This window comes from Equus caballus, chromosome 3 (genome assembly GCF_041296265.1).
Source record: "Equus caballus isolate H_3958 breed thoroughbred chromosome 3, TB-T2T, whole genome shotgun sequence".
Classification (NCBI taxonomy): Eukaryota; Metazoa; Chordata; class Mammalia; order Perissodactyla; family Equidae; genus Equus; species Equus caballus.
Genome location: NC_091686.1, coordinates 50,957,202 through 50,982,759, shown reverse-complemented (window position 1 = coordinate 50,982,759; position 25,558 = coordinate 50,957,202). Strand labels below are relative to the sequence as shown.

Here is a 25,558-nt window from a genome sequence, read left to right as displayed (position 1 = left end):
AAAAATTCCATTAATTGTCAAATTTGATATAATATCAAATTCCAACAGAGATGAGACTGGAGTCCCAGGTGACGTTGCAAGTCTCTGGGTGAGAAGAGAGGGGAGTGGAGGCACAAGTGACTTCATAAGAAAGAAGAGAAGGAAGCAGATAACATACCAGTATAACCCTCAGAAAGTGAAAGTTTCATACCAAGTGTTAATGTACTGAACACGCGTCTGAGACTTGGTAATCCACAGCACTGGCTGTGGGGAAGGGACTGAACAGTAAGTGTGATGAGGTGGTACCCTGAAGGAAGCATTACTCCTGGAGGAGGAGGAAATAGAGAAGATATGTGCTCCTTGGAGACGTGGTAGTGAAGGCAAAGAGGGCAGTGAAATGAACATTAAGAATTCTGTAGAAACTAAACAGAAACAATATATACCAACCCCCTGCAACCCCACCCACAAACGTTAAAGAGACCACATGTTACTATACTGACATAAGAAAGTCCTATTGAACTAGGAACCTTGTCTACAAATTATCCAGGAATAGAAAAATAATTGGACAAATTCCATTCAAAACTACTCTAAGACGAAAAGAAAGTATGGGTTAATATATTTTAAAAGTTGATCAAAGTTCCCCTCAAATAGACAACCACAGAGCAAAATAAAATTGTAACATAACACTCCAAACTGAATTAAATGTCTCAAACAATGTTTGAAGTTTAAAGAAAAACTAACAGATTCGGAAATTCAAAAGCTAACCATTGAAATGGCCAAAATGATGAAGAAATGCAACAACCTCAGGATATATATTGAAAAACAAAATAGAAGACAAAAATCTTCAGACATAAATTATAAGTTGCTCAAAGGACAATAAATTACATTGAAAAAAGGAATGAAAATGAAATAAAGAAATAAAAAGAGTCGGAATGAAAGAATCAAAATGGAAAATAAGCAAAAGATATATATGCATATATTTGGAGTCTCAGAAGAAAAAAACCCACAATGATACAATTAATGTTTAAAGCTGTAATCTAAGAAAACTTCCTGAAAATAAAACTTGAATGTACTTAGTGTTCCTAGAAAAGCTGATCCAAAACAATAAACTCTGAGCGATATCTTAGTACAATTATTAGACTTAAAAGAGGAAGAAAAAAAATCCTCAAGGCAAAGAGGTTAAATTACTTTTAATGGTAAAAAAATTAAATCACTCTCAGACTTCTCAAGAGCGACACACAAAGCAAGCCAGCTCTGGAGAAGCACTTTCAGGAATCTCAAAAGAGGAAGTACAAGCTAAGGAGTTTATGTTCACCCAGGCTCTCCTTCGTGGCTGCAGAAAAACCAGTTTTTAACATACAAGCATTAAGAGAAAAGTGGACATTTAGCACCTCCTGATGAAACTACTGGAGTATGGGCCTCAATCAACCAAGAGATAACAGGAGAAACTTGGCAAAATGACCCATAGTGATCATTTAATATATTTAATTGTAGAATTGTTACTAAAACCAGGTTAGAAACATGTGTTAAATAATGATATGAAATCATCATATGATCTAAAAGTGAAAGGATGGTATTAAACAATGGGAGAAAAAGAGGAAAAGAAAGGGGAAAGCATAATATCATGATTCACTGTGGTGTAGGGAGTAAGTGGAAGTCACAGATTTCATTTAAAACTGAAAAAGCAGAGAGTAAAAGCTTAAGTGGGAAAAAGTAGGGAGTGAAAGTGCAGATATAAAGTTAACCACTATAACAAAAGCACAGACCTTACTAAATACCAAAAGAAAAACATAGCAAAGACAAAGCACAGGGAAAACACAGTAAATATAACAAAAGTCATACAGTAGTAAATAACATAAACTGTAAGATACATCAATATATATATCTCAAACACGACATCCCGATAATATGCCATCTTCTCAAGCACACATGAACACTGGCAAAAATCACTCAGACTAGGTGTCACAGGCAACACCGTTAAGTTCCACTGAGGGCATATATTGCTGATCAAAACATAATAAAACTAGAAAAAAAACAAAACTGAAAAAGGCTTTCTACCTGAAACTGGGAAAGCCTTCTGTTAATTGACTCTTGGGAGAAAGGAAACATACAAACGTAAATTACAGATTTTTTCTGTTTTTTAAAGATTGGCACCTGTTGCCAATCTTTTTTTCTCCTTCTCCTCCCCGTCCTCTTCCTCCTCCCCCTTTTCCTCCCCCCCTTCTCCTCCTCCTCCACCTCCCCAAATCCCCCCAGTACATAGCTGTATATTCTGATTGTAGGTCGCTCTGGTTGTGGCATGTGGGATGCCGCCTCAGCGTAGCCTGATGAGCAGTGCCATGTTCACGCCTAGGATCTGAACTGGCAAAACCCTGGGCCTGTGAAGCGGAGCGCGGGAACCCAACGACTCAGCCACAGGGCCGGCCCCCCAGATATTTTTTTAAAGTAATGGTAATAAAAACACTACGTTATCTGAATCTATAAAGAATATTTAAAGGAGTGATTCATAGTCTTAAAAATCCATATAAATAAAAATAAAAGAATGAAAATAAATGTATTTAATTACATCTCCAAAAGCTAGAAAAAGTCCTACAAATTTTAGAACAAGGTATAAGGCAGATAATAAAAATAAAAGGAGAAAATTATAAGTTACATAGAAAAAACTGGTTTAAATTAATAAGTCAAATCCTAGTTCCTAGAAAATATCAACAAAAGAGACAAATCATTAGCATTAGCTAATTCAATCAAGTAAAAAGTAGAAACTTTGATCAATTTCCACAAAAAACGTTATTAAAGAACGATTGTACAAAACAGGACAAGACCTAATGTTTCACAGATGAACACAACCACTCCTTTAGAGAACAGGTACTTCAATGCCTTTCCAGATTTAGGGAAACTAAGAGACACAACAACTAAATGCAAGACCTGATCCTGGACTAAATTGTTAAGACAGGACAGTATTGGGACAAGTGACAAAGCTGTTACATGGGTTGCAGATTAAAGTATGGTATGGATATTAAATTTCCAGAGATTGATAACTGCACTGTGGTTGTGTTACAGAATATCATTGTTGTTGCTAAATAACACTGAAGTATTAAGAGATAGAGTCATGATGTGTGCAACCTATTTTCAAGTGGTTCAAAAAATAAATAGTATGTATATTTCTATATCTGCATATATGTAAGTTATGTGTGTGTGTTGAGGAAAGAAAGAAGCAATGATTAAGCAACTATGACAGAAGGTTAAAATTGTTATATCTGAGTAAAGCATATAAAAGAGTTCTGTGCTATTCTTGCAACTCCTGTGTTAAATTTGAAGTTCTTTCAAAATTAAAATAAAGCTTTTTGAAATTTCAATTGCAACCTCAATTTTTTTAATTAAATGGGAGATAGAGTAATAATTTCCTATCTCAGCCAAACTCTTATTTAATGGTAAAAATATAATTATAAAGACACACCTATTAAAATCTGCGACAAGATAGAAATGCCAACCCTAACATAATTATTTGATATTATTCTGAAATATATAACAATTGTAATAAAAGAAATGAAAAGATTAAAAGTAATAACTATTCTGGTAGGAGTTAGAACTAACACTATTTTCAGAAAATATGACACTTAAATAACTTAAATAAATCAAGAGAATCAATTGAAAAATTATTAGCTTTAATAAGAAATTTCCATAGTTAGGTCAGTTTAAAAGCACACAGGAGCATAAGTTGCCATATACAGTTACAATAAAGAGAGTAAAATTAGACTTGAATAAATAGACTAGAAAGATGGAAAGGTACAATGTTCTTAGATCCAAAGATTCTATTAAAATGTTATTGCTGACTACAGTAAATTATGTTATCTTTGAGTCCACTTAGAATACCAAAGAGATTTTATGAATTTATGAGAATGATTTAAAATACACTGGATGATATATTTAAGTGGCTTTAGTTTAAAAATTCTGAAGGTGAAAAGAAGGGAAGCAAGAAATTCTTGAATTGTAGCTATTGACATAAGGGTAAAATAATTAAAATTGCGTGGAATTAGACCAATAGAAGAGAATAGAAATCCCAGAATATGTGTGTGCACGTGTGCATGTATGAATGTATGAATTAGGCATATGCTGAATGAATCCCTTCAAATCAGGAGAAATATTATGGATTCTTCTAGAACAATACTGAGGTCAGTGGCTTATTATTTTGGGGGAAAAGAATAATTATATTCATATCACTTGACCCTAGAGACAACCTGCCTTGGTTAGAATCCTGGATCTTAGCTATATGATCTTAGACAAGTTACCTAATCTGGCTGTGCCTCAATTTTGTTGTTTAAAAAATGGAGATAAGAATAGTATTTACCTCACAGGGTGTTTGTGAAGATTAATTGAATTAATTATTGAAAAGTACTTAGTGCATAGTTAGCACTATATGAATAAATAATAGTGGTACCGATAGTAGCAGCAACAAAAATATCCTTAGTAATTGTCTTAGATTGTTATTTGCCTTATCATATGCTAAGCCATACTCAAATTCATATCATTCTCTCAATGAACTCACAAATACCCTGCATAGAAGTGTAAACTAAATATATAAAAACACTAACGGAGTTACAATAGTGGTCATCTTATCAGGATTTGAATGTCTTCTTTATAGTTTTTTGTTCTTTTAAAATTTTCTAGAGTGATTAAGTGTGATCTTAATTTCAGAATAAAAGTTACTTTAACAACAATTTCATTGGTTCTACCTGGCAATTTATTCTTTTCCAGTGGTATATTTGAAGAGTAATGGATATTGTGTTATGTGTTTGTAATTGAAACTGAAAGATTAATCTATAACAAGGAAAAATTAAAACCTACCATGTTTCTTCCAAAGAAATACATATAAATCTTGACATTGAGAAAATTAATAACTTTGATTAATTTGACAATTTGGTTATTTTTCTTTTCCCATTACTTACCTTTTGGTTTGTCCTATGAATAGTAATAACTTACATACTGTACTTATTTGGAAAGGTTTGTTGAACCTTTAAAGTCTTTAGACTTTAAGTCTTTAGGGCAAAAACATTTCTATTTTTAGCAAACATGCAATGATCATATTATAAGGTCTCAATAAATAATTTTTAGCATTAAAATTTCAGAGTCAGAAGGGCTCTTATGTTATCAATTACAATCCATTCATTGTACAGATAAGTAATCTAAAATGATGAAAATTTGGCTACTTGCTCAAAGTCACATCGTATATCATTAATTAAAGATGTAAGACTTGAACACGTTCTTTCTTCTTTCCTCCTTCCTTTCCTTATTTTCTTCCATCCTTCCTTTCTCCCTCTCTCCCTCACTCTTCCTTTCTTCCTCCTTTAGCATTTTTTCAATGCCTACTTTCTCCCAAGTGAACCTGGGGCTTTTACACTAAAACATTATTTGAAGATCAAAGAATATAAAATAATATTTAAGAAAATCATCAAGAAATTTTAAAAATCTATAGACAGTTCATTCTTGTGAAGATCAAAAGAAGAAAATGTATGGCTCAAGAAGTTGAATAGGCAGAGATAGACCTAGTGTTTGTTAAATGCGTGCCAAAGCTCTTCAGTAACTATTTCCTTTCACTTTGTGCAAAATATCTTTAAAGTGGGAATGATAGGGGGAAAAAATTTGAAAGAATTGCAGCTCATGATGGGCACTTTTAATGAGTTCGAATTTCCATGTCCAAATAGACGATATCCTGGGAGAATGGATGCATTTCCTGAGGTGATACGTGAGTTACTATAGATAATATGTACAAAACACGAAAAGCAGAGGTGTTACACAGTTGGAGATTGGCATATTCAAAATTAGAAAAGAAAATTCATTCTCACAGAATAGTGAGTTTGATTTTATTCTCTGGTAAAATTACAGAATGGATTATTAATCAGATGTATTGTAGGTGGTAAAAAAAAAACAGTCAATTTAATTTTTTGATACCATTAGCTATTCATGAAAAGATGAATATCTGATTACACATGTATTTTGAGCTCAGTGATGCCCTTTACAAAGCACTTAAAAACTACGTCATGAAGCCCGGCTGGGTGATGGTATAGTAAAGAACATTCATAGGTGATTAAACAAGCTTATCTAGAGTGTTAACTAATGAGCTATTGTCAAAGTGGGTAGAACTCTAGAGGCAAGTTGCAGTACTTTGACCTTGTCCGTGTCCTGCTCATCAATAGTTTACTGGTAACGATGAAGAATTAAAGACCTGCTTCTCAAACTTCCAAATGACTCAACGCTAGCAGAAAAAGTTCATATGATGGCTGATAGGTCAAGGTGGAAAATATTTCAGATAGAGGTAAAGGACCAAAGAACCAAAGAATGAAACTGATGAAAGACAAATGTAAAATCCAACATTTTTCTTCAGAATCAATCACATAGGACTTATGAGGACTTTTAGATTGATAGTTTCATTCAAAAATATTTTAAAAATTTATTTGACCTTAAATTTAGTATAAGGCAGTGTTGTATTTCACCTCATAAAAATGATTCAGGCTCCAATTTCATTTAAAAAAAAAAGGAGGCAGGCTTGGTGGCATAGTGGTTAAGGTCAGCGTGTTCTGCTTTGGTGGCTGGGGGTTCACAGGTTTGCATCCCAAGTGTGGACCTACACCACTCATCAAGCCACACTGTGGCAGCAACCCACATACAAAATACGGGAAGATTGGCACAGATATTAGCTCAGGGCCAATCTTCCTCACACACACACACACACACAAAAACCCAACCTATTTTATCCGTATCAGTTGAAGAAACATTGATGTTCACAGAATAACGACCAGTATTTTGAGGGATATGGAAATCCTATCTTGGGAAGAGAGATTGAATAGGTAAATTATTTTTAGTTTTAAAATAATTTTTCCAAGTAGGGAATAAGATATTGTTGTTCAAGTATTTGAAAGATTGTCATAGAGCAGATCTACTTAGATTTATAATGTGAAGATAACAGAGGATACAGGGAAGCAGATATCAGTTCATTATAAAATCAAAGCTTTATATTAATTGGAATATTTCAAATGTAAATTGTTCATCTTGGAAAGAGGCATTTGGACTAATAATATTAAATAAAATAATTTATGTGGAGCATATAACATGGCACTAGGTATACAGTAAGCATTAAGTACATGTATAACTATTATTATTATTAATATAATGTCCTTAGCATTATGTTTAAGGATAAATTAGATAATTATTTGTTAGATGTGATCATTTATCTCAGATTAAATTGAGTAAATGTTTTTCAACTTCTCTAAGATGAAGCTTATAAATTTCAATGAATATAGCTTATTATTCATGTCCCATTGTATTATCTCCTCTTCATGATTTAAGAGAATACCAATCTCATATCTCCTTTTAAGGAAAATATTATGACTGTGTAATTAGAATAGTTTTGGAAAAATTTATATTTAATTTAAGTGCTAGTTTTTATCAAAATTCAAATAATCACTTTTACATTAAACATTTGACATATAATAATATTTTGCAATATATTGAACCTACTATAGTAGACTCTTAATTACCTTAGCTAATGACAAATAACATAAACATAAATATATTGGTAAACCAATGAAGAACCGTATTTTAAATATTAAAGTAATTATTCAAGATATAATTCTTTTATCACTGCTATAAAACTTAGTAAATCTTTATATTACCATTTTCTTTTTATTCTGTAAAAACCTGTCTCTGTTGGGAATGCTGAGAAATAGAAGAGATTTATAAGACTTGGGTAATGAGCATCTAGTGAATGTTCCATCTGGATTCATTCATAAATGAAGCACGTATTTATTGATCATGAATCCATGCCAAACAAATGTGGTAGATATTAAGAATATGTCAATTTGAAAAAACAAAGTCCCAGTCCCTGCCTTCATGGAGTTTGAAGTCTAGTAGAAAAGTCAGACACTATTCAAAGAATCATGCAAATATGTGTAAAATTACAACTGTCATAACTGCTAGGGAAGTGAGGTATATAGGCTTCTGATAGTGTAAACAACAATAATTATTATTCTCTTCAGAGGAGGTCATGGGTAGCTTCCCTGAGAAAGTGATAATTGAGCTGATTTACGAATATGAATAAGAGTTTACTTAATGAAGTTTCGGGAGAGTCAATCCAGACAGTGGTAACAGCATGTACAAAGAACATGCATCAGGAAGAAGTGCTGGAAAGGAAAATGGTCCAATATGAATACGTTGAGGTAAATTGACGACAGTCTATCTAACCATGTGTAGACTTATATTAAAGCTTTTAATCTTTTTCCTAAGAGCAATGCAAATCCCCTGAAAATCTTTGAACTGCAGCAGGGGAAAGGACCATATTTGCTCAAGAGAAAGATTACTTTGGTTGCAATAGGGGGATTAGAGAGGAGGAAAGTTAGATTTCAGATAGACTCATAAGCAATGATGGGAGCTGGAAATAGTAGAGAAGTAAATGGATATTAGGATTCCCAGGAGGTGAAATCAATCGTGACAGACAGAATGGGGGGCATAAGACTGGGAAAGACAATGAGACCACCAAGATTTAAGACATGTAAAAAGATATTCATCAAGGCTGGAGACATTGTAAGAGAACTGGTTAGAGTGTGGTATTGGCCTTGTTAAATTTGAGGAGCTTTTAAGACATCTAATAGAAATATCAATTATGTAGTTGCATAAAATAGTCTAGACTCCAGAGCTTAGATCTATATCTAGAAATATAAGTTTATAAATCATGTCTGTAGATGGGGTCAATACAGGTATTGGATATGAATGGGATTGCCTGGACAGAGGATATTGAATGAAAAAAGGGAGCATGCCCAAGTCCAGAGGATTGCCAACATGAACTTGAAAAAGGAACTGAGAAAGAGGCTTATATTATGTCAGGAAATCCAAGAAAAAGTGTTTATGGTGGAGGGGGCAGTCTTCAGTGTCAAATGCCTAGAAGCCTAGACACATGAACACTAATTATATCCATTTGACTGAACAATGTAAAGATTAAGAAGTGCTGTGTCTGTTGAGTAAGAGTACCTAACAATATGGCTACACAAGAGTCTTCCCACAGTGACTGGGAGGTGTGGAAATAGAGACAAATCTTTAGAGAAAATTGACTATGAAAAAGCAAGAGAAGATGGGTAGTAATTGGGAGTCAGAGATATAGAGAGCAGAAGGAAAGCCTTTCCTCTTTTTGTTTTTATTCTAATGAGAAAGAGTTAAAGAATCTTTTCATAGGGAGTTAAGAGACAGGAGTTTAAGTATCTGAAATGGAGGGGATTGGTTAATAAGTTTACTGATGGAGGGCCGGCCTTATATAGGAAGGAGGACAGCTCCTCTATTGTAAACAGAGGTTAAACAGAGTAGGCTGGGTCTGGGATATAGGTTGAGAGGCAGAAATAAGTGTGAATTTTAATCTGATATCTTCTATGTTCTCTATAAAAGAGTGGTGGAGGTCATCTTCTGAGAGGGAGGGAGGGAGAAGATTAAAGGTTTCATGAGGGTAAAGATTTGAAAAGTCATTGTAGAAACTGGAAAAGTGAGTTGATATACATGCATGTATACATAAATAATAATAAAGAAAAAAAGGAAGGAAGAAAGAAAGAAAGAAGGAAAAGAAGGATACGAATGACCCTTTGTCTCTCATTATTTTTGGTTGTTTAGAGATTTTTCAAGAAGTTTTAGGACCATCTTTCTGAATCAGTGGTTCCTAGCTTTTTTTTCTGCTCCAGCACAACTTCTCTAACACAAGTAAAGACCGTCACGTATTCATATCAAGCACAGTGGTCTGCTGTGTCATTGATTCTGAAGGATGGAGTGAGGCCCTTCCTTAGGAAGATGTATACAAACCTCAGAGACAGGAAAATGTGTATGTGTATGTTTTGTGTGTGTGTGTGTGTGTGTGTGTGTAAATGTATTTGTACAGTTTGAAATAGTCCATAATATAATTCTGATATGCTTTCCACAGGGAGACTGGGAATTTTTTCTTGAAAACAGAATAGCCAAGTATTGAAAATGAGCCAGAATTTAGAAATTTCTCCATAGAAATATGACAAGTAGTTATTACATTTAATAGATATTTTAGTACATACAAAATAATCAGTTCCCTTTTCCAAAAAAATCCACATTGTTCCCTAGATATCTTTTTTGTTCCATTGTAGAAACTCACTTTGTGATACTTATAAGTATCTATTATTAAAATCAGTATAGTGATTACTCCAATTCATAATTATTTAAATGTAAAATAATTATTTATTAGCAAAATATTTATGAACATTTACAAATGTTCAATCAACATGTTGTCGATAAATTTCCCCTTAGGTGAAATTTTCTGACTGTAGTTGAGTCATAAAATGCTTTGGGTCACTAGTGCATCAATTAGTAAGTTACTGATCCATGGTACTTTGATGTCCTGGAAAAGTAAATGCACCTTCTGAGAGTCTAATTGAATCTCGGAGAGTTATTTATTCACCATTAAGATTGAGATAAATGAGTCAGCTCCCAACAGTCATGCTCCACATGGTTACATTCGTTTCACAAATAGATAAACTCAGAAGCTCAGAAAAGATAGGACTAGAGAGTTAAGGATGCAGGTTAGATGTTCAATCTGAAAAGACCCAATTTCTAATAACTAACTATAAAAAATTAATATGAGCTTGAAAGCAAGAATAATTATTTCTTTGAAAGTTTATTTTCATATAGTTATTAAGTTTAAAACTCTCAGTTAATAATTCTAGACTCATGGTACTTACATTAATATGGCCTTGTTGCAATGTAAATAGTACAATTTAAAAAAACAAAATTTCAGATTTTTTTAAGGTAAAAATTGTCCTAAAACCAGTTACCCTTCCTTCAATATGGGTCATTTGGATGATAAGTAATTTCTTGCCCTATGGTAAAGTGGTTATGAACACAGGCTTTGGAGTAAGGAAAACGTTGCTTTCATATCTGGCTTCTCTACTTACTAACCGTGAGAACTGAACTAGTTACTTTGGCTCTTCAAGTTTTAGTTTCTTTATCTATGGCATAGAAGGGAAACATAATTCATGACTCGTAAGGATTCAATGAGAAAAATCATTTAAATACTTAGCACTGGGCCTAACAACAAATATATATGAGCTGATATAATATATACATTATATACTATACATATATGTATCTCACACACATGATACTTAAATTTAGCTAGAATTTTTTTTATTTTTATTTATTTATTTTTTTTTAAAGATTTTATTTTTTCCTTTTTCTCCCCAAAGCCCCCCGGTACATAGTTGTATATTCTTCATTGTGGGTCCTTCTAGTTGTGGCATGTGGGACGCTGCCTCAGCGTGGTTTGACGAGCAGTGCCATGTCCGCGCCCAGGATTCGAACCAACAAAACACTGGGCCGCCTGTAGCGGAGTGCAGGAACTCAACCACTCGGCCACGGGGCCAGCCCCTGGCTAGAACATTTTTGAGGCCATTATTACTTCAGAGACTAGATGTATCTGAGTTGGTTTAGCATGCCACTAGGTAATTTACTTTTCATGTCTTTTTTTTGTCCCCCAAAACAATAAAACCAATTTCTCTACTTTCATAAAACAATACAAATGAAAAAGGAAAAAAATAATGAAAATGTTCAACAATTTGCTATTGTTTGTATTTGTCTGAAAGGAGCGTCCCACAGCTTTAATCACAGCCACAGGTCATTATTTCAAACAAGATGCATCTTTTTAGATATTTAAATATGTGTTTTCATATCATGGAATTTAAATGTGAAGCCGTTTGTTCTGTGCTCTCATTGCAACTCGGCTGTGGGCTTTAAATAAGTTAAATAGCACGAGCTGTAGTTTTGAGTGCTATTACTGACAATCTAAGGAGACACACACTGAGAAGAAGGGTTATTACTGCAAGAAGAATTATGTCTCCTTAATCTTTAATTGTTCATTAAATTGTTTCTGAGGTTTATACAATAAAATCATGGTAGAGACCGCTGGCATGTGACATTATAACTTAGTGCTATGAAAGCTCTAACAAACTCTAATATATTCAGAGCCCAAGAATATGAATTTTGATGCAGAGATCTCTAAACCAAGGGTAAAATGCTATGTTGAATTTTTTTTGATAACCTGCCTAATAATTTACATGTTAAGAATATATTGAATACCTTGGCAATGTTTTCTCAGAAAGAATTCTTTAGAATGCGTTTTGCCTTTGCTACTGTGTTAATGATGGCTTTGATAAAATGACCCAAGGCAAAAAAGACAATTTCCTTCTGGTGTTATCTGTGTCTGAAATATTCTTCGCTGATTTCACGTGCACTGATAATATGAACAGGTAATTTGTCTGACTCTGGTGGGGCAAGATTTGCAGGAGAAACTGCAAAATTCACACATAGCTCTTCTCTAAGAAGTCTCGGCAGTGTTATTCAGTTTATATAAAAAGACTTAAGATGCTGCCTGAGGCATCCATTTTTTTTTCCTCAAGGCAAGCTGAAGTGCCACAAATCAAATTGTTTTTCACACTGTTAATGCATTCCTTTCTCTTTCAATTTCTCAGAGAGCCGACATAGGGATTTCTGCTTTAACCATCACCCCAGATCGTGAGAATGTGGTGGACTTTACTACACGGTACATGGACTACTCAGTGGGAGTGCTACTTCGAAGGGCTGAGAAGACAGTGGATATGTTTGCCTGTCTTGCACCGTTTGATCTCTCTCTATGGGCTTGCATTGCTGGCACAGTCCTTCTGGTGGGTCTACTGGTCTACCTCTTGAATTGGCTTAATCCCCCACGATTACAAATGGGATCAATGACTTCTACTACTCTCTACAACTCCATGTGGTTTGTGTATGGATCCTTTGTACAGCAAGGTAAGGAGAAAAACAATACATTTTAGTATAAAAAGGAATGTGATGTTTCAAATGCCATGAATTCAGTTAGGAAGGTTCTGTATCTGACATCAGTAAGTGTTCTAAAGGGTCTTCACAGCAATACTCAGAAAAGAACGTTTCCTACCTGTTCCTAGTGGATCTCAAACACAGCAGGTTTCCAGCAAAAATGGTTCATTACCTTTTGACGTAAGTTCAATTTCATCAACAAGGCCAAAAATGAATGCCAGTGATAAGGTTCACAAGCAATTCAAGTTCAGATTTTCCTCTCCAAGCTCTGACATTCTGAGAAATAGCCTGGGATGGAAGTACTTACTACTAGAACAGATACTGTTTAATTATTTACATATGTAAGAGATGCTGGGACTTGTTCTTTGTTCAGAGACATTATTTCGTGTGTTAAAAATATTCCTTGGCAGTGAAAAGACTGATTAAGATTCTGATAAGAAATTGTGTATTTTATCTTTCACTTTAATGTATAATCTTTACCAATGATTTAACTTACAATTTCATTATATTTTTAAAAATGTCTTTGTTATCCAATATTCAATCTGCCCTACTCTTTAAACTTGTCCAGTTAATTCTTTGATTTTCACAGTTTCAGAATAGAAGAATATTTATTGAACTCTCTATTTGAGACTACTGCCATCACAGAGAATGAAATGATAAAATACTTAGGGGATTGATAGTTTCTTACAAACTTGTCACATATATTGAAGAGGAAAAATACGGGTCACAATAGAGACACATGACACTTTTGCCTTAATATTTACAACTCTTAATAACGTCTTATTTTTTATTCACACCTGCTATTGGATCTTGCATTTTGTCTGGGCTGTTCCTCTCCTTTCTCTCTTAAAATCTATCCGTGGAGCCCCCATTGGTAGGCTTTTCCCTTTACCTTTCTGTGTCAAAGACTCTCACTAAGATTATATTTGTCATAGACATTTTTAGCCCATTCATTAATCACTAATCCAGTAAATATTTAATCCACACTATTTATTTAGGTAGAACTTTGCTTGACACTGAGTGTATAATCATGAACAAGAGAGTTTTGCCATCATTGAGCTACAAGTCTAGTGGGACAACAAACATGTAAACAAGCAATCACAATTATGGGTGGAAAGTGCTGTGATAGAGATAAGCACAGACTGTTATGAGACCATAGAGGCAGGGAGGCTTAATGTAGCTTAACATGGCAAAGAAGCTGTTTGAATTGGTAGTAGATAAACAGAGACAGAATTAACTATATATAGAGCTTGTTAAAGAAGAATATAGGGGAGAGGAGATAGAGACAGATGGGATAGAATTTCAGACCAGGAAGTGAGAGAGAAATTAGGATAGACTTTGCAGAATGGAGCTGGTAAAGATGAGGCTGAAGATATATTTGTTATTATCAGGAGTTTGAACTTGATCCCCAGGGAAGTGATCAGCTATTTAAAGTTATTAAATAGGGAAAAAGCACATTAACATTTGTACTATAGAAATATTCTGATCGTAGTATGTAGATTGAAAAAGGGCAATGTGGAAAGTGAAACAAGTTATAAGTATGGTAATAACTAAGTAGAGAGTTGACGTGGCTTGCACAAAGGTAAGGTGGCATCGGGAATCAAGAGAGGGGTATTAATGAATTGGAATCAATAGAAGTTGAGCAATTATATAGTGGTGTGGGATTGGTACTGAAGGAGGAAAAGGAGGCAACGTTTGATCCTTGGGAAATTATGTGTATTGGATGTTGATGTCATTTACTGAAAAAAGAAAAAAATCAACATGAAGAACAGGTGTGATGGGGAAGATGATACTTTCATTTTAATACGTATTGAGTTTGAGGTATCTGTGAAACATCCAAGGGGATATTTCTAATGCTTGTGGTTTGATATACTTGTCAGAAGCACTGAAGAGACATCTGGGATAAACATATATTTAGGAGATATTGGTATGTGGGAGATAATTAAAGTCATGGAAATTAATAAGCCGTTCTCAACTGCATACTCCTGATTGAGGACTGCTGGCCCAGAGAGGGCCTAGGACAGAGCCCTAAGGAAAAGTGGAGGAGCTTTCAATGTTACTGATAAGGAGTGGCAAGAAAGGTGCAAGTACCGCGTATACTATGCAGTGTTATACACACCAAATGAAGACAATATTTAAAGATGGAGGGTTTAGTTGGCTGTGTTAAACATTTCAAAGAATCGAGTATGATTAAGACTTGAAAGATATTCATTGGATTTAACAATAAACTTGTTATTGGTAGTATTCTAGTGACTATTCCTCTGTAACAAATTCCTGCAAAACCTACCAATTCTGTGGGTCAGAAGTTTAGACAAGACATAGTGAGGATGGCTTGTCTTTACTCAAGGATGTCTGAGGCCCTGGAGACTGAACTCATTTGAAGGCTGGTTCATTTCATTCTGGTGTCTGGTGGTTGATGCTGGCTGAGGCCTGATGGAATCTTTTCCTCCATGGTCTCTCTTCATGGAATAGTTTGGCCTTTCTCACAGCATGATGATTGATTTCTCCATAGAAAGCATTCCAAAAAGAGAGAAAAGAGTCAATGAAACACAAAAACTTTGGGTCCAGGTTGGGGATCACAACCTTGTATGATGGTTTGAGTTCCTCTTGCAGGGAGCATCCTGGTTGTGCCCACCTCATAGCTTCATTTTGAGAATTAAAGTAGCTAAAAATTGTGAAGTTCTTAGATAAAACAACTTATATAAGTGTCACATAAATGTTTGCTAAACAAATAAAAATAACAACAAATTAGATTCAGCTGTAGATAGTCAGGCACGTGAAAAAAGAATAACAAGGCAAATGATTTTAGATTATTGGCAAGGTAAGGGTTAAAGTGATAGATTCTGGGGTACGTGGAGAAATAAAAAATAGAGGGACCAATAATAAGAATGTAGTAGAGAGTAAGACTGGGAAACAACAGAGTAGTAGTGGGAGAGAGTAGAGTTCTTGATGAGGCTAAAGAACAGCAGTGGAAACATCAGTGGAAGAGAATTTGAAGTTTGTATTTATGAAATGGGACCCCTGAGCCCCAAATTTTTGTAGTGGAACAGTAGAGGACAAGTTATATGTGTGGATGTGGATTTCTGAAGTTAAGAGTTGGTGAAGGACATCAAAGCTGATCAAGGAACCGAGAGCTCAGAGGATTGAATGAATCATCTCTAATGATGGTTGGTTTGGGCTAGAGAGGAAGAAAATGAGCCATATGCCAAAGCTGTCAATAAATGAGGAGACATAACTAGGATGTTGATAGATATGAGCATTGACTAGAAGGAGAAGGTGGTACAGCTAGATGTAATTAATGTCTGTTTCCATCTCACTTCTTTCCATTTCATCCAATTTTTCTGAACATAGTATCAATAACCACCCATATACAGATGACTCCCAAATCTACTTCACCCGTCCTTGAATTTTAGTTTTGTATATCCAACTGATCACTAGACCACTCTCTAGATAGACCATAGGCACCACAAATTCCAACATGCCAAAAATTGAATTTATTTTCCATTCTAAACCTTTATAGCCTCTCATATTCTCTATTCCAGGTCATGCATTACCAACCACTCAGACATACAGGTTAGACACTTTGAAAACAGTTTCGATTTCTTCTTCTTTCTATCCCTTGTATCCAACCATAAGCAGGTCCTGAAAATTGTACCTCCTAAATATTTATAGAAGTGGAAATCTCTTCTCACCCAGGGAGATAAGGTCCAGATTGTTACCTGGATTAGACCTACCTCATTTCTCATCTGAACTATAGGAATCTCATAACAGGTCTTTCTTTTTTCAGCTTTGTCCCCTGCACATATACGTGCCACATACTTGCATGTACCCAAGTTATCATTATCATGGAGAGCTAACCACATAATTCCCATTCTTCAAGTATTCTCTTGGCTCTCCAATACCCAGAGTTTAACAGTCTGAATTATTTAAAGCATGAATCATATTCCACCATCTGGCTCATGCCCAGTGCTTGATTCTCACGTCTTGCCACTCATGCCTCACATTTAATTGTCTAGTTGCTCCAAACTGTTTTTGTCCCTTGAACGTGAGACTAGACTGTCACGCCTCTCTGCCTTTGCTTCTGCTCTTTCCATTTCCTGAAATGCCTTTATTACCAAACTGCTTAATCTCTACTCCACTCTCTGCCTTCACATGGAAAATTCCTATGCATCCTCTAATTCTTGCTTTGATCTCATTTCTTTCAGGAAATCTTTGCTAGGATTAAGGACCATCTTTTATGCTCCTTAAGATATATTTTTCATAGCTCTCGACACCTGTCGTGTAATTGCCTTTCTATTTTCATTTGTCTCTACCTGAGTCCTTTGAACAGAAGACACTATTTATCCTTATAGTACCTTACCCTATAGTTCAGTGTCTTGTAAATATTAGGTGTTTAATAAATGCATACTGATCAACTAAATGAATAAATAAATGCTGAATATTTAACTAAATCAAGCATTGAGTTAAGAGCAGTATTGCATTTGTTGGGTTACAGTCTGTTTCCCAATAACCAGAAACTCACTAAACCAAACAGGAAGTTAGTCAGAATGTCTCTATTTGTGTATTTTATTAAGTAGCTAAGATGAGAAACTAATAAATAAGGTCTCCAATTGGTTGAAGCCTTATTTTTGAAGATGTTGATATGCTTTCGGATTGGCTTTCCAATTTCTGCTTCCAGGTGGCCAAATTTCAGTAAGTTTTGGAGCACACTCAACAGATAAATGATAAATAAAATTACCCATATGTTAGCATGCTTTTGTAGTTCTGTAAACATGTGGCAGATATCAAACGTTATCAATATGTTAAGCACTTTTCTATCCCAACTGTGTATCCCAACCATTATCCTTAAATGAGTTGTACAGCTTGTGGGTTGATTGAACATTTATACAAATTCATAATGATGCATAATACTGAATTGAGTATGATTAACTACTTCATCTTTGAAATGCTGCTATTCTTCCACTTGCTAACAATGAAAAGGTGAATTCATTAACGGATACCAGGAGCATCTTTACACTTTGATTAAAAATAAATTAAGAAAAGGCTCATAAACCCTATGAAAAAGAGAATCAGTCAATGACAGTGTCCTTGCACAGGTGATGCACTTGGAATTAGTGATAATTTCCAATAAAAATATAGTCTTTTAAGAAGAAGTACAGCTGTTATTTCAGAATTATAGTCTTTATTGAGCCACTAGACCAGATTGAAAAGGGATAAAGAGGCATTTTGTGTGTTATCAGATAGATTTCTGAAAAAAGAATTCAGGAACAGCTAAAAGCAGAAAAATGTTAAATATGTGAGTTGTTTACTAATCCTGATTTTTTAAAAATCTGTAACTTCGAAGCATTTTGGAAAAACAGCTCAGGGAATCCAACCATGCAAAACAGTATGGTCCATTATAGAGATAAACTTACACATTTGTTTGGCTGGAACATTAGAGCTTGTGAATTAGGTAGTTAAATGCATGAATGAGAGACCAATTTTATGCAAGTTTTGTTGTCATTTTATATCTTCCCTTATCTCCATGTCTACGTACATCTCTCTGTAATCAACATACTTTTAAAAAAACATCTGGGGTTTGATTTTTGAAGATCCTTTATGTTTAGTTTATGGGCAGTGACTCTTAATATCATCTGGGCCATGGAGGGCTGCTATGACTTGTTCACACATGTGGTTGTATGTAATTTGTTTGCTACTTGCAAAGAGAAACTTCAGAGTTCACCTCAGATGGTTTGTCTGATTTTATGAAGTGTAAGTATTTATAGTCATATCTAATATTTGAAGCTATCACATATGTTTGTTTACCAGCAGCATTTACTAAATACCAATTGTGTGCCAGGAACAGGAAGAACAAAAGGAAAACAAGGAATAACTACGTTAATTGGTTTAATAAATATTTCTTGGGTATACTATGTGCCATGGACAACCTAGTTGTTTTGAATATGGTCATAAATAAGAAAGACACAGTTCTTGCAGGAATGTTCAGGACCATGCAAATGGGTCATAGCCAAACTGGGACTAAATGAACTCTTTCTGATGAGACGAGCAGACAGAATTATTGGAAAGAGAAAAAGATAGAAAACTCCTTTGGTAGCTTTCTTAAACTTCAAACGCCTCCACAGATGCTAGTGAGGGACAGAAAGAGGGCCTTTAGGAAAGGTAGAAGATAACTTGATGGCTGCTGCACAAGAGTTAACATGAGAGGCAATCCAGTGGCCTTGGGATCCCAGGACAAGTTTTGGAAGAAAATAAAGAGCTCTTCCCACTGCCAGATGCATTGCACAGTTCCAGAGAATCACAACTTTATCATTTCCACAAAAAGAAGAGTCAGATATTCTTCTCTATCAAATTAGGCAACAGAAGAGACTGTTGATGAGAGAGCATCTCTTTAAAACTTTGCAGAGGAGAATAACTCAAAAAGACATCCATTTTAATAGTGTAGATATAAAATATATGAGATTTACCAATGTGCTAGTCACAAAATCCCAAAGGATTCAAGCCTTGAAACACAGTAGCTAAAGCATTCCTTTGTAATGTTATCTGATATTTCACATTCAATTTGAATATAACAAAAATGATATTGGCTAGCTCTGTTGTTTACTGACCCTAATGAATACAGGGAAAACGAGAATAATTCCCAGTGACAGGTTAACTAGGCTGCAGAGACAAGTTTCTTTCTACATTCTCTTCTTACAGATATTAACTCAAAAAGGCTCTCTGTAATTTTTATTTAGGTTCGAACAACATCTCTGTTGTTGCTAATTATGATTGGCAGTCCTTAACAAAGGGAGCGCCAAGCACTCTGAGCGCTGTCACATCCACTTGAGAATTTCCCCATGCTGATTTAAAACGTGACAAGGTGCTCATTTTCTTTCTTTTTATCACCAGGATTCTCCATCACTAAAGAAAGGAAAAAAAGGTGAAACTTCACACTTTCAGAGACTGTTCAAATTCTACCCTTATGGGGATGGAGAGTGAGAATTGTGTGATTAGAAAACAACGCAATGATGCTAAGATATGAATCCATTAGTTTGTATTCCCAATGAACCGTCATGAGCTCCTTAGCAATGATTCTATAAACTATATGCATGCAATATGCCCCTCAGTTTCGTTTAATTTAATACCAACTCTTCATGATTTGAGCCGGAAAATCCTTTCTCCTGCTGAACTAAGCTTTTGGAGGGTTAAAGTAATCATGGAACAGGAGGAACAAATCAGATTTCTTCTTATAAAATGCTTACAAAATAAGAACTGGTGTAAACATTTTCTTGGCTACTCCAAACACTGATGAATACATACTATAATTAAAAGCATTATTTTAATATTTAACAAAACAAAGGAGTGTTTTCCTGAGAAATTTTTAAAAAACTGGAGAATGATTTTAAGATATTCTGGAGTTGGTTTTTCTTCTTTCCCAAAGTGCTATAAGAAAATATATTTTTAAGAATCTAAATTTAAATTATAGAAAAAGCAGATGTCATAAGTCCTTTAAAATAGCATTGACGTCTTAGTAGTACTCACTGGTTTTACAGTACCATATCACAATCCCCCTGAGCTTAAGTGGTAAGAATAGGGGCGGACGTGACCAGATATAAATTTATTCTAAAGCTGATTTAGGATCGATAAAAGTTAAAGGATTGAGATCAAGGAACTGCAAGTAGTAATAGAAACCACCAGTTTAGAATATTAATTTGGAAATTCAATTTTTGTTTGACCAGAATCCACTTTTTCTTTTCATCTGTGAATATGTAGTTAGAAGTTTAATAATAATGGTTACATTTCTCAAAGTGTTGGTAACTGGCCACAGTTTTCAATAACCAGTCAACATGTTTTGACCGCCAACTGCAATGCCCGTAATGCTGAACCTGTGATTCCCATCTCCCATATAAAAAGTTGATAGGTAATAAAGTCCTGTGATACTTTTGTTAAATACCCTTGAATGTGACACAGTCTTTACTTGAATTTTTAACAATTATAAGACAGAGAAATTCCATTCTGTAATATAAAGCATAAATTCACATTATATATTTCATCATATGTATCAGCATCCCTTATTTGTAACCTACATTTCTTGATGGTAATTGTTCTTTTTTGTAGCAAGATTTAACAAAAGACCAATGCATGACCCATACTTTCACACTGTGGACTCATAAAATTGCTCTTTGATTTGTGGCTGTGACCAAAATTTATAGTCTCTTTATATTTACAACTCTGTCTCTTAAACTCTAAATTAACAATCCATCTGGGACAGCTACACAGTTTGTTCTGTCTGCTTCAGTTATTTTCTAGCAGTTAATGTTTATGTCTACTGTTTAAGGTCTACTTTAGCATGTCCTAAAAGTATTTCTTCTGCCTTTACTATTTAAAATTCTTCATTCTCTAGGAACCATCTGCTTGGATATTAAACAAGAATTATTTATCTAGTCACAAGGGTGAGCAGGACAGCATGGTGTCTGTCTTCACGGAGCTTTCAATGTGCAAGAGAAACAAATGAATAAACACACAGCTCCATCATGGAATCATAATTATCCTGCTGAGGAAAGCACAAACCATGATGGGCATGGAGTGTGCAGATACGCTGCTATCTGACACATTGCAGTTAGGTCTAATATATACCAAGTCATGACCTATCAAAGTGAGGAACACAGACTAGGAACCAATGTTTTGCCCAGTGACAATGAAAGAAATGAATCATCCAGTTAACTCACTTGATCTTTGCTTCCTGATCTATAAAATAAAGTGTCAGATTATTTTTAAATTTTCTTTCAGCTATAAGATTGTATGATTCTATAATATAAATATCTAATTAAACAACTATTTTCATATCTTTGTGTTTCCTCGAGAGACATCTCAGTTTTAAATCCCATGTCTACCACTTCCTAGCTGTGTGGCGTTGGACAAGTTTCTTAACCTCTATGTGCCTCAGTTCCCTAGGTAATAATTACCTACCTCATCAGGTGTTTGAAAAATTAGGATTGCATTATTATAAAACACTTAAAACTGTATGCATGGCGTAAAATAGACACTCAACATTATAATTGTGATTCCATCACCGTTTTTGCAGGCCACAGCAAGAGATGGAATCACCCATATTATTTAATGCTGTATATACTCATAATTATCTCACAGAAAATAAACATTGTTTTAAAGAAGTATGTTGTAATTAGACATAAGGGAATGCATTAGGAAAACTAGTATAGCTAATGAAAATGCTTATAGGAAAACCATACGCTAATACATTCACAGTAACTTTGTCATTCAACTAGATATGAAAAACTATGAAAACACTTTTCCCTATGGAAGCACATAATTACCACATATATGTAATAAACTATAGCATAACATGGCCAAAGATGCAACAAATTAATGACCCAAATTGAAGAGAATTACAAGTTTTGATTCAGGATGCTTCCAACTGATTAAGTTTTGGGTGCTCAAAAATCTCGAGAACTAATCTTACAAGAACTATATATATATGTGTCTTGTTCTTGGAATTATACCTTGAGATCTGTGACTAAAATAGCACAAAATTGAGCAAAAACATCACACAGAAGGTGAACTTTCCTAAACTAAGCAATGTTCACAAACTGCAATTGGTGGCAGTATGGGACAATATGGACCCTTTCCAGGTTAAAATGGTGATGATGATATTTCAGTTTTTATTTTAGTACACTCACAACGTCTGTATTAAAAACTAGAATATTTTGTGATTTTTTATTGTGGTATAACTGACATACAACACTATATTACTTTCAGATGTACAACACATGTACACAATGATTCAATATTTGTATATATTGTGAAATGATCATCACAATAAATCTAGTTAACATCCGCTACCATACATAGTTACAGAATTTTTTTCCTTATGATGAGAATTTTTAAGATCTACCCTCTTAGCAACTTTCAAATATGTAATACAATGTTATTAATTATAGTCGACATGCTGTACATAACAGCCCCATGAACTGTTTGCTTTATAACTGGAAGTTTGTAACTTTTGACCTCCTTCACACATTTTACCTACCCCACACCCCCTGTGTCTGGCAACCACCAATCTGTTCTCTGTATCTATGAGCTTGGTGTTTTGTTTTGTTTTGTTTTGTTTCACATTAAGTGAGGTCATACAGTATTTGCCTTTCTCTGCCTGACATTTCACTTAGTATAATGCCCTCAGGGTCCATCCATGATTTTGCAAATAAGATTTCATTTTTTTATGGCTGAATAATATTCCATTATATATAAAATATATGTTATATATATATACCACATTTTCTTTATCCATTCATCCGTCAATGGACACTGAGGTTGTTTCCATATCTTGGCTATTGTAAATAATGCTGCAATGAACATGGGAGTGCATACATCTTTTTGAGTCAGTGTTTTCATTTTCTTTGGATAAATACCTGGAAATGGGATTGCTGGATCATATGGTAGTTCTATTTTCAATTTTTTGAGGAACCTCCATATTGTTTTTCATAGAGGCTGCACTAATTTACCTTCCCACCAGCAGTGCACAAGGGTTTTTTTTTTCTCTACATCCTTGCTGACACTTGTTTTTTGTCTTTTTGATCATAGTCATTCTAACAGGTGTGAGGTGATATGTCATTGTAGTTTTGATTTGCATTTTCCTGATGATTAGTGATGTTGAGCATCTTTTCACGTACCTGTTGGTGATCTGTATGTCTTCTTTGTAAAAAAGTCTATTTAGTTCCTCTGCCCATTTTTATATTGGGTTGTTTGGTTTTTTGCTAGAGTTGTATGAGTTCTTTAAATACTTTGGATATTAACTCCTGGTGAGGTATATGATTTGCAGGTGTTTTCTCCCAATTGTTAGGTTGTCTTTTCATTTTGTTGGTTTCCTTTGCTGTGCAGAGGCTTTAGTTTGATGTAGTCCCACCCGTTTATTTTTGCTCTTTTGCATTTGTTTTTGGTGTCAAATCCAAAAAATCATCACCAAGACCAATGTCAAGGAGCTCACCACTTATGTTTTCCTCTAGGAGTTTTATATTTTCAGGTCTTACATTCAAGTCGAATCCATTTTTAGGTAATTTTTGTGTATGGTGTAAGACGGTGATCTAGTTTCATTCTTTTGCAATGTCAATACCTATTTGATAATTTAATATATTAACAAAACTCAAAGAAATATTGTATATTATATGCAAATTTATGTTAAATACTATGCTAAAAGTTTTATTTAATTGATAACATGCCTTTAAACTTAAGAGAATTGATGAACTATGGTTTCCTTGTTAACATATATGTAATACTTATGTTGTAAATACCTTTGAAATACAGTATAATGCATAGAAAAGTTAAAAATAATATGCTTATGTGTATGTTCCCATTGTTTTATATTATTCCAGCACTGGAAAGTATAATATCAGATATAAGGTTAATTCTAAGATGAAAACAATTTCTCAGTAACCAGTAAAATTTGTGACTTTGATCTGAGAAAATCAAAGCACACAATAGTATTCAGAGTTAAATTTTAAGAAAAAATATGCCATTTCAGTATTCAAAAGATTGATTCTAAATGAAAACCATCTTTGATATTATTTGATCAATATTAACAATCTAAAGAGAAATTGAATTATATTATTAAAATTATTGAAAAAGAATAAAAGACTTTTGGATCTTTTCCAAAAATTGTTTTAATTCAGTTTTTGCTGAAAAAAAAGTGCTGAGTTCCTAAAGCAGTAGTGATTTGTTGCCTGAAGTAGAATTTTTTTTTTTTAAGGTTCCGTTTCAGAGATGATTTTTCTTCTTTGAAGATTGGCTTTGAGCTAACATCTGTTGCCAATCTTCCTCTTTTTTTTTCCTCCAAAGCCTCAGTACATAGTTGTAGATCATTCTAGTTCTTCTATGTGGGATGTCGCCACTGCATAGCTTGATGAGTGATGTGTAGGTCCACACCCAAGATCCAAACTTGTGAACCCCGGGCTGCTGAAGCAGAGAGTGCCAACTTAACCGCTTGGCCACAGGGCCAGCCCTGAAATAGAATTTTTTGAGAAGTCTATATTTTAAATAGAAGCGATCTTAATATTTTTTTGCTTTTAAATTTTGAAATAGTATGACTTCTCCACATGATTAAGTTATCTGCAAAGTCGTGAAGAATTGAAGATAGCATTCTATGCTAACTTAGATCCTTTTTAATATCATGATGGTCTCTTCTTTCTTTCTAAATATAAAAGTAATTTTGCTATATCAGCAGGGACTGTCTGCAAGCACCACATTTCTGTACTATTATTACACTATTGAAAAAGTGAAGGCCACTTAGTCTTCAGTCCTCTGCCTTACATCACCTCCCAACGTGTACTATAATCCCCTAGAAATGCATTGCCTGGAGTGTGGCACTGCTTAATAAATCACTCCATCTTATTTATCTTTCTCTTGACATATATCTAGCAGCAGGAACCATTATCCTGTGACAATGTTAAGTTCTATTGACATTTTCTCTTAATTAACTACACCACTGGCTACAAATTTTACATTGGGAATAAATTTCCTTTATTTAACGCTATCTTGAACAAAGGAAGTATTGTTTGTCATGCATTCTTTGTCATAACAGATATTGCAATGAGTGAAACATCTTTGTTACTTTTCAAGAAGACCAGTTTATTCTGCTGAGAAAACAACAACCAGAATCTGTATTTAGAATCATAGTGCATCATTTTTTCATTAAAAAATTCGCAAATTAGACGGATGCATTTTTTTT

General features: G+C 34.3%; 1 protein-coding gene across 1 annotated transcript in view; it reads left to right on the top strand.

The window, feature by feature from the left end:
• GRID2 (glutamate ionotropic receptor delta type subunit 2) overlaps positions 1-25,558 on the top strand; it is a 1,371,230-nt gene that overhangs the window by 1,071,256 nt on the left and 274,416 nt on the right. Inside the window, exon 11 of the mRNA XM_023638677.2 lies at positions 12,501-12,813. Coding sequence (XP_023494445.2) covers positions 12,501-12,813 — 313 coding nt within the window. The remainder of the gene's footprint in view (positions 1-12,500; positions 12,814-25,558) is intronic.